This window comes from Pezoporus occidentalis, unplaced genomic scaffold, assembly GCF_034315485.1.
Source record: "Pezoporus occidentalis ecotype Australia unplaced genomic scaffold, CSIRO_AGI_Poc_V1 ctg354, whole genome shotgun sequence".
NCBI classification, from domain to species: Eukaryota; Metazoa; Chordata; class Aves; order Psittaciformes; family Psittacidae; genus Pezoporus; species Pezoporus occidentalis.
Window position 1 is genome coordinate 247878 of NW_026915527.1, and position 14097 is coordinate 261974.

Consider the following 14097-nt stretch of genomic DNA (forward strand, 5'->3'; position numbering starts at 1 on the left):
AAAATGAATGATACCTATGATATGTGTTCCACATGTTAGGATCTGACTATGCCAATTAACGCCACCATTCCTTTTTTCTTCTATAACTTTTTGTGCTTGCATCTTTTTTTCTTTGTTTGTTTTGTTTTTTAGTTAAGAGAGAGAATTTATACAGCTTTCCTGTTGCATACTTTCACAAGCTTCTCAGATCTTTATCTGCTTATTTGCATGAAGGGGTAGGATAAGGCCTTTGGCATTCAGCAGAGACAAAAAGCTGTTATTTTTTTTCTGGGTCAATCAATTTCCTTCCTTAGATCAGAGCTGGGATCTCTGAAGTGTATACTGGAACTGAGCTTTCTGCTGGTGTAAGATTAGACCCATCACTGTCATCCTCCTGTAACAGCAACAAGAGAGAAAAATATGAACAAGTGTATGTTTTTGTGACTGATGAACTCAGTCAATCAGTTTCAGTTCTCTGGGAAAGAAACTCATAATACAACCACTTACAGTGTGTGTATGACATAATTAAAAAACCTGTGCATGTTATCTTTGAATATAACTGCTATTATACGGCATGCTGTTAAACTGCGTCTTTTGGTTTGCTGGATTTGATATCACTGCATTAGACTGAGGGACAAAACAGCATGACCCACTTTGATTTAGGATGGCCAATTTCACTCATTAAGACCGTACTTTGCTTGTACTTTGCTGTAAGCGCATACCTGGGGCTATGCCTTCTGAAAGCAAACCCAACACTGCTACGTAGGGAGACTGGTAGGACAGAGTGTTTGTGATCCATGTACAGTCTATACAGGTTTTATAATAAAGAGTAAATAACCCTCTGATACTGAAATTCTCATAAGGCTTGTAGTCTTACAAGAAAACTGTGCCATGTAGGGTCTGGTAAATGCATTTTGTATTTGTAATACGTGTTTACTATAACAATGAAGGATACCTTTTAGGGCTGATACCATTTTTCCCCTTGCCCCTTAATGTAGGTTATGAGAAAAAAACATTAAATGGCTTTTATTATACAGGAATTCTACTTGAAGTGTAGAATACTTGGGAATGGATGCCTGCTTTAGTGCTATAAATTGTTCATGATATGTCTTTTCTTATATGCATCAAACATAGCACTTGCTGCAGAGATGCATATGATTTGTCTTCTGGGAGATGGTAATTTGCTTCAGTCTACCTAGGCTACTGCTGTACAATTTATTTTCTTAGTTTAGCTGAGGCTCATATTGCATCATGTTTTCTTCTATGGGGAAGAAGTGTTTAATTTGTAAAGTGGTGGAGAGTATGTGTTACATTACGAAGACAGCACATCCCTGCTCTGTGATGTTTAGTGGAAACAGATCACAGCACTCCACCATCCCCCTTTACCTTATCCTCTCTTGTTATTAAATTGTATATGAGTTAATCATAATCTTTTAGAAAGCATCTGGTGTAACTTGCTCAGTAATTTGAACACATGAGTAATGAACTGTGGTTACTATTTGCTTTTGTCTATTTATAATGATTTTTTTTCTGAGGTTTTCAGCTTGAGTCACATGGTGTTATTCCTCTTTTATCTCTGTCTGGATAACCAAACATTCTTCAAACAGGCAACAAATAAAAATAATGAAAACATTTTAAGTATCATTTTTTTTTTGTTACTTCAGTGTTTTGGTTTGGTTTGGTTTTTTTCCTGCTCAGATTTCTGGTTTGTTTTAAATTTATCTATCTAGATGAAGAACTAGAGATGAAAATAAAAAAATCACAACAAATGGCACTTCAAGAGAATTAAGCTCTTCAATGTATAAATTTTCATGGCAACAGTTCTTGTGGCAATAATAATAATGTACCATGCAAGCCGTATACTGGAGATGAACCCTGAGTGAGGGCTTTCTTGATTTTATTAATTCCTATCATAACTGTACTGTCTAAATGATTGATTTTTTTTTTCAATAAGGAAATTAGTAATTTGCTAAGAAGTGCTGAGTATTTACAGTTTCTTTTAATGGATTAATGAGTTTCACAGTAAACACATTTGACTGCTGAGGATCTTAACTTGTCATAATGGCAGTCCTGTTTATTATAGCTGTGGCCAGTCTGCTTCTTTTTGGAGGAAGTGTTGGGGGTGTGTGTGTGTGTGTGTGTGTGTGTGTGTGTGTGTGTGACTGTTTTTTGCATGGGTTTTTGATTTGGTTTTTTGTTTGTATTTTTATGTTTTTGTTTTGTTTTGCTACCATGTACTGAGCTTCCTTCCTTTGTTAATATTGCTTCAGTGCTGAATTAGCTTCAGTTAATTCTGCAGGCTCATTACTCTTTTATGAGCGTGCACATGTTAGGACTGCTGCGTTAGCTCATGTGAGGCACTAGGACTTCTGGGAACACTTGCTTGGGAATACATTAAGCTGTGCTGCCTTGTGAATTAATTTGCAATGTACCGAACAGGAATATGTCTCATTTCTGGGCATCCATGTGGAAATTTCTTCATTTAAAAACTCATTAAATAAAAGTAGCAAGTAATGAACTTATACTATGAGAGTGACCTAGCTCTACTGTCAGCATTACTAATACTCTCATTATGGCAATACATAACAGATAAGAGGTTTAATACAGAGAAGAAGGCATTTTGTTTGGTTGGACACATTGCAAATTCACCTGTTCATGGACATGGATCAATACAGTCATGAGGATTAAGTCATGAGGAATTTAAGAGCCAATAAGGGATATTCCTTTGACTGGAAACTGTGGAGAAGAGAATACACACCCAATGATAGTGGTAGTGTGGAATATAAAACCACACTTGAGTGCGATAACCATCACTACTGGATTGCCAAGTAGCATGGACGGAGTTCTTTCAAATAGCTTTTCTGTTCAAATGGTCTGTAAGCGTAGGAGTATGTAATGTGAGATTTAAATTATACAAACTATTCAAATGATGAAACCCCTGTTGATATATTTCTGTGGGAAAAGGAATAGGTAGAAGGCAAGAAGTTCACAAAAACAGCAAAGGGTAATTAAAAGACAGACGTGCCCTCAAAGCAGTGAGCCTATTTATAGTCTAGGTTAAACCAAGCCTGCTGGTCCAGGCCAAAAGTGGTGTCAATATTTTCCCACGTACAGTTCTTGGTAATGAAGTCAGGTACAGTAATCCTACAGAGTACTGTAAGAGATTCCAGGTTTCTGAAAATCAATGATGAACTGTCATTCCTCATCAAAACACTTGCTAGCATGTTCACAGAGCAGAAGTTCTGCAAATTTTAGGTGATTTTTTGAGCAGTGATATGAATTGGTATGAGTAAAATGGAATTGCTAATTGTGAAGTGAGGGACCAAAGAAGCAGAAGAGCTTTAAAAGTCTCTGGAAGTAAATTGAATCATTTATGAGGTTAGATAAGGTAGTTAGAAGAGTGTTCGAATAAATAATGCACATAACTTTGACTTCAAAGATTTTCATATTGACATTAACAGAATGTGGTTAGATGATTCTCTAATTTCAGCCTAGAGGCCAGGTACTTTTAAGGATGCCTGTGGAAGACAGTGTCTTGAGCTTTAACCCTGTATTCTTACAAAGCCAGGGACCAGGTCCAGGAACTAATCATATGAGCAGGCCTGACAATTCCATGTGTTCTTGGTAAGGCATTTTTCTGGTGTAGGTAAAACCATTCATGCAAGCAAATGCAGGTTCCCTATTTCATGGTGTACCAACTCGGAGACCCAGCTGCAGTGATTGTTGATGCTTATCATATCAGAGATCTTAATAGATTTAATATTTAGCCAAAATATGGCTTATATGGCATAATATCCAGAGATGATGAAAATGCTGAAAATATGGCAGTAAGGAAACTCCAGGAATATTCTACTTATTGCTAATTTTAAACTATGTTATTTTAAATCAGACAATGTGTTTCAATATACTACATCTTTCTGTCCTAGAACAGCATGAAGTCAAAAAAAAAAGTTGAGTCAAAAATTATGGTATAGCATCTGGACATTATGCCTATGAAAAATACTTAACAGCTGAGTTTCAGTGCAGACCCTTTCTTGGGATATCAAGTGAAATGGTATTTATTACTTTTGAGAACTGCTGGAATAAAAAAATCATGATACAATTAAAACCAATTTTCATCTCTTTGTGATCAGCCTTTTAGTTGAATGTTATAGAGGACCTAACAGAGGAACTCTGTTGGAAAATTTGTTTGCATATTTAAGACTCATAAAGTGTGAACAGCTTTGGTAGCAGCAATGTGGCAAACTAAAACAATACCTCTAGATAACAAGCACTGGCTTTATGCTTCAGAAGGGCTCTTGAGGGCTGACAGAAAGGCTGCTGGGGCAGAATGTGTAGGTGTCCTGTATTATCCCCAGATGGCATGCTGGTGGCAAAGAAGTCAAAATCAACGGGGTGGGGGTCAAAATTATCAGATTTTTTTGTTTTACATAAAAATTAAAATGTGAAGAATAACATATTTGGTTCTAGTGATAAAGAGAACATTCTTTATTTGTACCAAAGCCAGTTTTCACCTTGCTTTAACCAAGAGAAGGACAGAGACAAAGAGGAAAAGAAAAAAGCCCTAAACCAAAAAATAAAAAAATGAAATCTTTATTTTTTGGCTCATTTGTAATATTGTTTACGCTGTTTATGGTAATAGCAATTTCCTGCATGCATTTCACCAACACATTACAAGTCAAAAACATTTGTAAAAGAAAGATTCTACATTTAATGTTAGCTTGTGTATGAAACACAAAATGTCCTGATGTCCTTAATTATACAAATGTGCTGTTTTGTTCTTGGGAAATATTGTGGATCCTAGTTTTACAAGTCTAGTGCAGCATGATTCAAAAAGAATAAGAATAGGCTATGTAAACAGACACTGCAAGATAGCAAAGATTTAATGAACAATGAGACTATCTTGGAACTTCTGATTCAAACAGCGCTAGAAATTTGCACATTCCTCTAATAATTTCCTTGCTATTTCCTGTTACCAGATATAACTATTTGGAAACAAGCTGGGTTCCAGATTTACACAATTTACTTCACATTGAAATATATTCAAATATAATATTAAAACAAAATAGTCTACGAATACTCATTTTTTTTTTCTCAGAGTGTGATGATGCCAGTTTGAAATAACTGTGGTTAAAAAGTCAATGAGGAAAGAAATATAAGAAACAGTGATCCAAACTTGAAGACACTTCTCTTATATACAAAACTGTTGCCAGTGGTATTTCTTTACATTATTTATATATGCTAACCATATTTTCAACAGGTTAAACAGTTTGCAGTACGGCCTGTACAGTCTGATTCTACACCATATAGTAGCCACTTCAATTTTAAAATGCAAAACTAAAGAAGCTCATAAATAGCTGCAAACTATTGCTTAATGATTTGAAAGAATGAGGTCTGCTTGGACAATTTGATTCACTTCACCACTGACACATGGCTTCCTATAGTGGAGACTGTTGACAGTGGAAGGAGCGAGATACAGCAGCAAAAGCATTGACATGCATCAGTGATACTCTCCAAACTAACTATAATGACACAGAAGACAACATGTCCCGTTGAGCTCTTGCAAATTATCCATACTGTGGTACATATCTGATGCAATTCAATGTGGCAAAGCCATTTAATTCTATGCTCAAATATGCACAACAGTATACCATTAATATTTACATGGATAAGGGTATTATTGATTCACTGGATGTTGGCTGTGATGAGAGAAGGCAGTAACTCAAGTGTAATCCAGGAAAAAATTCTAGCTGTTAAAAAAAAAAGAGAACTCTCAAGTATATGTTGGCAAAGCTGTTTTTCCAGTGCAGAAACCACACAATATTTTTTAACAGAACCAAGAACTTGTGCATGTTTAATGATTTGCATAAAAATAAGTCATTGCAGATTCCTGTAAATTAGGGGAGACTTTCCAGGCACATTAATCTGGATGCAGTCATACAAGTAGTTAGAACACCTCAAGTTTAAGAGCAACCCTGAAACTTGGAAGTTCTTAAAGTATTTGGCTTTGTGCAATGTCATATTTTCATTTATGCATGATTGACAAGTGCAGCATGCCTATGCAAATCACTTCCCTCTATACATTATAGAGAATCTGAGAGTAGAACACCTGGTCCTCATACCTCTTTCCCCAACATAAAACCTACTACAAAAATAGTCACATGTAATAGTAAACAGCTTGTGAATTAAAAAATAATAAATACACTAATACTGCTTTTGCAAAAATCTGACAAATGTATCAGCTGCATTACAAAGAGTGAAGAGAATTACTGTTCTATGTGTTTGCAGAATGTGAAACAAAAAATTATCGCTTTGCACTCAATTCATGCTCCATGTTCTCTGTGGAGCCACTTTTTCCCTCCTTCTTAGCAGTGTCAGCTGTAGTGAAAACAGTAACCTCTTGTCAAGTTTGTTACCCTGATTCACAGAGTCACAGTTTGATGATGAAGGTTCACTGTTCTGTTATAGGCACTGACCTTAAGTATATATATATAATGTATATATATGCACACACACACGCGCGCACACACACACACATATATGTATGTGTAAAAACTGTCAGTTTGGCATAAATCTCCTGCAGGAGTCCAGTTGATGCTTCATTCTCAAAGACTGTAAACAAGTTGTCCAACAAGCAGAATTCTTAGATCTTTATTTTTTATGTTCCCTGACGTCTTTACCTTTGTAGTTCTTTTCTGCTTTGTCTTTTTCATATTTTTCTTTCTCTGGCTTTGTTACACTGTCGTAAGAAGGTGGGGAAGTTGTAGAGGAACTCTCATCCGTCTTTTCTGGAGTGGAGTTCCCATTTAGTTTATCAATAATTATCTCTTTTATAACTGGTCCATATCCTTCTTTGTTTTTATTTCTGTTATATATACTAGACACCTTTTTAACTTTTTGCCTTAAAAGGTAACACCTGTAAGCACGCTGAATAATGACAGCAGATACCTCCTCCTGTTTTCGTTTTAACGTGGTTGTAATTGGTTCATAGGAGACTTTAGAAGGATTGGCTGCCATAAACCGATCTTCCATCTGTATTCTGAGGGCGTCCATCTCCCCACTTTCCCCCAAAACACGCTTTGTGAAAGCAAACAAGATGTCAAGGCAGTGAATTCTGTCACCGCTTACCATGGGCAGATCCATTGCAATAAGCTGGACTTTGTTTGGTTTCGCGATAAGAAGAGGAGGATCTAATGAAGCTGCAAAATCTGACAGCTTACTGTATTCTATGAACTGTGTTGCATCGGGATCAAACTTCTCCCAGACTTCATAGAACATCTCAAAGTCATCCTCGCTCAAGGGTTCAGCGCTTTCTTCAGTAGCAACACTGAAGTTCTCCAAAATCACAGCAATGTACATGTTCACCACTACCAGAAATGATATGATAATGTAGCTGACAAAGAAGAAAATCCCAACAGAAGGGTTGCCGCAGTCACCTTTAACGGAGCTCCCTGGATGGTCTTTATAGGGATCACAGTCTGGCTCCCCACTGTTAAGAATTGGGGCTAGCAAACCATCCCAGCCTGCAGATGTGGTAATTTGAAACAGGCAGATCATGCTGTTGCCAAACGTTTCAAAGTTGAACATGTCATCAATCCCAACTTCCCTCTTAACGTAGGCAAAGTTGGACATGCCAAATATAGCATAAATAAACATGACAAGGAACAGTAGCAGACCAATGTTGAACAAAGCAGGAAGAGACATCATCAAAGCAAACAGCAGCGTGCGGATTCCCTTAGCGCCTTTAATGAGACGCAGGATTCGGCCAATTCTGGCAAGTCGGATGACTCTGAAGAGCGTTGGGGACACAAAATATTTCTCAATCATCTCAGCTAAGAACATACCTAGAGAAAAAAAAAGTGAATATTTAAAATGTAATTTTAAATTCATTAATTCACTGCCCATAGAATGATTTATTTATTGCTGTCTCCAAAACAATCAGTATAGGGAGCTCCTAGTTATAGCAAAACATCATACAAGTTATTCCATTTTCTTGAAAGCACCTTCCTGATGTCGGAATGTTATCTAGGAGAAGGAAAATAAGTAAAATATGACTCGCTTGTGGCAAGGTAATTAGGATCTGCCTAAGTTTTCAGTTATTTCTAAAGCAGCCTGGAAAGAGAAATTTCTGTCTTAGACATAATTAGTTCTTGAAGCCGAGCCTATTACTACCATCTTTTATGAACGATTATATTACTTGATTTCTGCAAATCAGTAATTTATTTTTCTTTACCTGAGTATCTACACTGTATCAGCACAGCCTTGCTCAGGTGTATCACTCTTTAAGTTTTGTCATGCAACTCAGTTGCACCTTGGAGAGTCATTAGCTTTTAGTTGACAGAAATCTAAATATTCACCAAGTCCTTAGTTATCAAAAGCAATTAAAAATCTCACCCCCTTCACATACTTTTCAGGTTTAGTACTGAAAACAAATTTGTGGTTAGTTCACATATACCACTAAGGATTCCCTGTTAATCTGATGTGCCAAATAGTTCGTCTCTTCTGATGTGGAAGATGACAGGGAATAGTATGGAAGAGATAAAAATCTTACAAGCAACATTTCTTATATTGTACGCTATAATGCATGAAGATCTGAATCAACATTTAAGTCATACAGGAAACAGAAAAATTCATATTCATAGCATTCAATAAAAATTCAGTATCATAACATTCCTGAAACAAATGTTCCCTTTTCCTTCCACTAGTTCTTTCTTGAAAGGGAATTGCTCTTACCTACTATGGAGAGAATCACAACCACAAAATCAAAAATATTCCAGCCTAGAGTGAAGTAGTAATGGCGAAGTGAAATCAATTTCAGGACACATTCTCCAGTGAAAAGGACAATGAACACAAGGTTAATCCGGGATAAAATTGTTTCCATTTCTTTACTTTGGTCATCTGTTTCTACCATCATTGTGACCATGTTAAGGCAGATGAGTATCATGATGCTGATGTCAAATACTTGTTTGGTTACAAAATCAAAGACCATGCCTTGGAATTTGTTCTGCAAAACCAGAGATGGGATACAGTTTATAGTCTGAAAATATTTCTCTTTACAAATGCCAAATGGGAAAGCAAGCCCCTGCAAGATTTAGGAGTGCAGAGCAACACCCATTCATGACACATCTGTTAATATATACTAAGCACATGCTGGTTTGTGTCTCACTCTGTGAGATCATTTTGAGAGCGGATCAAGAAGTGTACCACTGTTGGCCAAAGGGATGGGAAGGAAAACAATGCAATAATAACAGTAATAACATTGACAATTGATTCTTTTGGTGTAAAAGAGGTGGTATAACTTGACAGCCAGCAAGAGTACCAGCCAAATAGATACTTATTATTCTTAGCTGGTTTGTAATACTAATAGCCAGACAGGCCTCTCTCTTTCTTAACCTAATCGTGCTTGGTGAGATCGTTGAAATGCTGAAGTTACATGTCTCCAACACACCATGACTGCAATATCCTAGTTTTTCTTTAGTACTTAGCTAAATGTTTATTGCCATATGTCTCTCCTCAGAAAGACTATTTTTAACCACTTGGTGCATAAGGTGCAACAAGTATTTTATTTTTTCCAAACACTGTAGGAGTACAGTAAATAACAGTTCCTTATCTCAGAGACAGATTTATCCTAGTTTATGCTTTGCTCCCTAGGGTGTCCTTTTATCCTGTAAGATTATCTGCATCTGTCTTTCTCATTAGGTGACCACTGCCCCCTTCTGTCTCCACCAAGGGCCAGTGCCTCCTCATTTCCTACACATTTTCTGGGAGGAGAAAACAGAAAATTAAGTTTATCTGGGGGTAACAAGAACCAATAAATGATACAATTAACTGTAATTTTCTAGGATTTAGGGAATTATGAAATTCATAACATTAACCTTATTAATACCTACAGTTCATATTTCTGAGTCTGTGTTTTTAAATGAAACATGAAAAATCTAGTCCACTGAATGAAGAAAAAAAGGGACAAATTCTACCTTTACAATAAAGTAAATAGAAATAATATTTTCTTTCCAGACATATAACCTTTTCTTGTTGGCCAAAATTATATTCCCCAATGAATATTTAATATTAGGGGTTTTAAAAAACAAATCACTCTTACCACTGGCCTTGGTATAGGTTTCTGTGGCTTTTTGGATCCCAGTTTCTTCATTGCATTATAATATTTCTTCTGTTCTTCTGTCATAAATATGTCCTGACCTCCAAAGTAAAAAATAATATCAAAACTAATTACTGCCATGTCCATGCATACAACATCTAACTACAGGAAGTCTCTCTGTAATATAATACCATGGTATGTCTCTTTGTAATATAATATATTTGATTTAGATAACAAAAGTGATGTTGTTCAGGTATTTAGAGTGTGGATGTTCATATGCATTCCTAAAAAAAACAAAACCTCCCCTTTGTCGGGCTGACAGTTGAATTTTTCTTCATGCTCACTTTTGCTGACATGGCTAAAATGTCTATTTTACTGTAAAATTACTATACTGATGCTGTTAAATAACTTGCTGATTTGGGGCATACAACCCTGATTGTTTCCTCATGTGTCCTAAATTCTAGACAGACTTTTAAGATTACAGATAGCAAGGTCTAAAATGAGATAATTTTGAGGCACAAGTTGTGTCAGGGGAGAGTATTTGGGTCTAATCTGAGGGGTTTAATCACCTCTGGTACAAAATTTAAAAAAGTAATTCAAAACATGCCACAGCAAATTATTAATTAAAATATCACTAGAACCTTGACTAACTCAAAGTAGCCTTTGTTTGCAGATGCACATGCTGCCAGTTAGATGTGCAACTGACTGAATTTCAATATAAATTGTGCTTATTGTGAATCTGAACTAAGTTAGATAGAAACATAATGCCAAAGTCTCTGTCTGCTAAACTGGATATTGAAGTTCAAAGCATAACTGACAGAAACGGAGGAAGTAGCCTCAGATGTGTTTATGGCTCTTTTAAGAAGCTAAAGAATATTTTCACAAGGAAAAATTTCTGTAGTTCACAACTGACTTTAACCATAGATTCTGTTTAGTACTGCTGCTTTCTACTTGGTTACCAGATAAAACCAAATCAAAACTGCTTTTTCACAGCATACAAAGATTTAGAATGATCCTAAGGTTCATTTTGGCAGCTGAAGGCTGAGAATCATGAGCCTTCAAAATTTTTTAAATGTGATTATTTGTATTTTTTTATTTTTAAAATTATTTAGAAATCATTTGCATTATCAATATATTTTTTAAGCAGACTTGTATGTCAAATGTATAGAAATAAATCTTCCTTTTATACCTTGCATTATTATTGCTAATAAATTATAGTGTCTAAGAAGTTCATCTAATTTCTTACAAAATTGTTAGAAAATAGACTTCTTTTGTACACTTTTTTACTTGTATCTTTAAGCCTATTCATGTGAAGTCTGTCGAACTTACTATTAACCCACTATTTAATCAGTTTTCAGAACTATTACCTACTGCATGAAAACAATGCCGTATTATATTAAGTGCCAACAGTTTATAAGTTTAATTAAAATTAATTTATCTTGAATTTTAAAAGTTAACTAAAAGGTTAATATGGCAGATATTATTGCATCTAATCAAAAGAATAATGCACATTCCCTTTTTGCATTTTCATTTTAGCTCTTACACAATTTGCACAGTATTATGACCCAACTCCTGCCTTGTCCCTTTTCACTTGTCAAAATGATGAAATGCAAAGGTCAAAATCACGCACACAGATTCAACACAGATTGTGTTAAAAAAAGAGATGTTTTTATTCAAGGACTCAAAATGACTTTTGATTTTTATTAGCTTTACATTAAAAAGTTAATTTGTAGACATTTTGTATGGAAACATTTTAAATACTTATCTTCTTTTTTTGTTGGTTGAAGTTGTCTATGATGACACCAATGAAAAGGTTCAAGGTGAAGAATGATCCAAATATGATAAAGATGACAAAATAAAGATACATATACAAATTGTCCTCATACTTAGGTTGATCTTCTACCTGCAAAACATTGTAAATTTTATCAACCTGGGAATATTAAATGTAAAAACACAGTGCATATAATTTATGAGTAGGTATATGCTAACTTAGCTAGAAAATCTTTAAACTGTACTTAGTTATTAAAAAGACTAAACATGTCCATTCCACTCAGTATTTGGAGAACTGGAGGTTGAAAGAATGATTGCTCATACGGAATTTTAGACTAAATATGCACACAGATGTGTTTATGTATGTACATATACACAAAGTTCCTTGTATAGAAGGAAGAACCAATGTGGGACTGAGAGCAGTCATTAATACTTAAAATTTTAACAGCACAAATCTAAATATTTTATATTATGTTCAGTATATTTTGATGCAACAGAATCAATCGATTTTACTATCGCCTAAATCTCCTTGGAATTCTTTTGGGCTTATATGATTTAGTTCTGTAGCCTATTTAAAATTCTAATTCCTAGAAAACAAATGTTCTTCAAACTTAGAATTTAATTGCACTTAAATATATAAAGGAAGTGCTCAGACCTAAATAAAAAAAATGAAATGTAGTTACATATTATAAAACAAGATTAATATATTCAATATGTAATAATTGCATTATATAATCTTAAATTAATACACAAGATTAACGAAAGAAGTGGTTAAAAACCCTCTTCTTCTTTTTTAATTAACATTAGCTTTTTAAAAAAGTCCCATTAAGTTAATTTATCTTATTTGCCTAAACAGAAGGAAGTAGGATTAATTCTTTCCACTACAAATTCTAAGATTCATGAAATTAGATAAAGTTCCTTTCTAGACTAAAAGTATCTAGAAAAATATGTACTGGTGCTGATTATAATTCTTAATGTTATTGTATGTGTAGCTGTTTAAATTCTACACTCAGAACATGGCCACAGATTATATTTGAAAGTCTTACACTTACATCTCGTGAATCAACAGCAGCATACATAATATCCATCCATCCTTTGAAAGTAGCCTAGAAATAAAATACAGTTGTTTGTCTTTCCTATAAAAATTCATGATGTGGAAAATAACTAGGTCACAGCATTTGGGCCTTAACTTTTAGTAAAATGATATCTAAATATGTAAACCACATTTATTAACACAGGTATATTTTTTATAATAATACTATTTTTTTTGAGAAGTTATTTTTCACTTATTAAAAGTCTCTGAAGGTCTCAGCAAGGGCAAAGTGTGTTTGGAGCTGCAGATTCTTGCTTTGCAGATTAAGAATGGTAGACTTGGATAGACTGGAGCTGTTCAAGTAAAATCTACTAGAACCACCCATGCTGACAAAAATTTTATCAAGTGCACAGTATGAATTGATGGAGTCAGCAGTACAACTTCTGAACAGATATGAACATGCATCTGAATGTTTTTGCTATGTCTAAATTACCATGGTATTTTTAGAAATGTTTTAAACCTACATAGCTAAAAGGAATAGTCTCTGATAAAAAATATATATATATATGTATATACACACACACACACATATATATATATATATATATATAAACACACACATTATTTCTTGAGGAATAAGATTTTCAGAAGACCGAAAAGTGAACTATGAAAGAACTGAGATTAACTTCAGCAAAACTCTAGGCTGAGTTCCTATAGAGACTTCGGGTAGAATAGAGGAAAATAAGATCTGTCATCATTGCTCTAAGGCAGTGATTTTCATGGACATGGAACATCCACTGTCTGAGGAACACCAAAGGGTTGGTGTGACATGCCGGTTGAAAGCACAAGTGCCCACCCATTAGCCAGGGTTTCCAGGCTTATTCACAATACAGAAAAAAGAGCTAAAATGCCTGTTAAATGAACAGATAAAAAAGATCTCTTCTAAGGAGATTCAGGAGAGGAATTATCCCAAGGGGTATATTTGCATCTGTGCTTTCCAGAAGTAGCTCTGATACTTTGGTACACCTACAACTTTCCACAGCAGAAAACTTGCATTCCTGCAGTTTTTATGTCCTGAATTTTGCAGTGCAATACAGATATATATTAAGAAGGTATACTTGAAGCCAGGCTTCATAGCTCTTTGTGGTTCAGTTGAAAATTGGCAGGCATTTGGTGCACTTTGCATAGCAATATTAGAAGAGGATTAGTTTGGTAAGAG

General features: G+C 34.9%; 1 protein-coding gene across 7 annotated transcripts in view; it reads right to left on the reverse strand.

Moving 5' to 3' along the window:
• Positions 1-4556: 4556 nt before the first annotated feature.
• Positions 4557-14097, reverse strand: part of LOC134169716 (sodium channel protein type 2 subunit alpha-like) — a 75620-nt gene continuing 66079 nt past the window's right edge. For 5 of the 7 annotated variants that reach the window (XM_062630507.1, XM_062630505.1, XM_062630506.1 and 2 more), the window contains 5 exons: positions 12898-12951; positions 11841-11978; positions 10079-10183; positions 8713-8983; positions 4557-7823 (listed from right to left, as the gene is read on the reverse strand). In XM_062630507.1, the coding sequence (XP_062486491.1) occupies positions 6631-7823; positions 8713-8983; positions 10079-10183; positions 11841-11978; positions 12898-12951 (1761 nt within the window). In that variant the 3' untranslated portion in view covers positions 4557-6630. Of the gene's footprint in view, positions 7824-8712; positions 8984-10078; positions 10184-11840; positions 11979-12893; positions 12952-14097 lie in introns of all 7 variants that reach the window. The other 2 variants (XM_062630503.1, XM_062630504.1) reach the window with 1 other exon arrangement.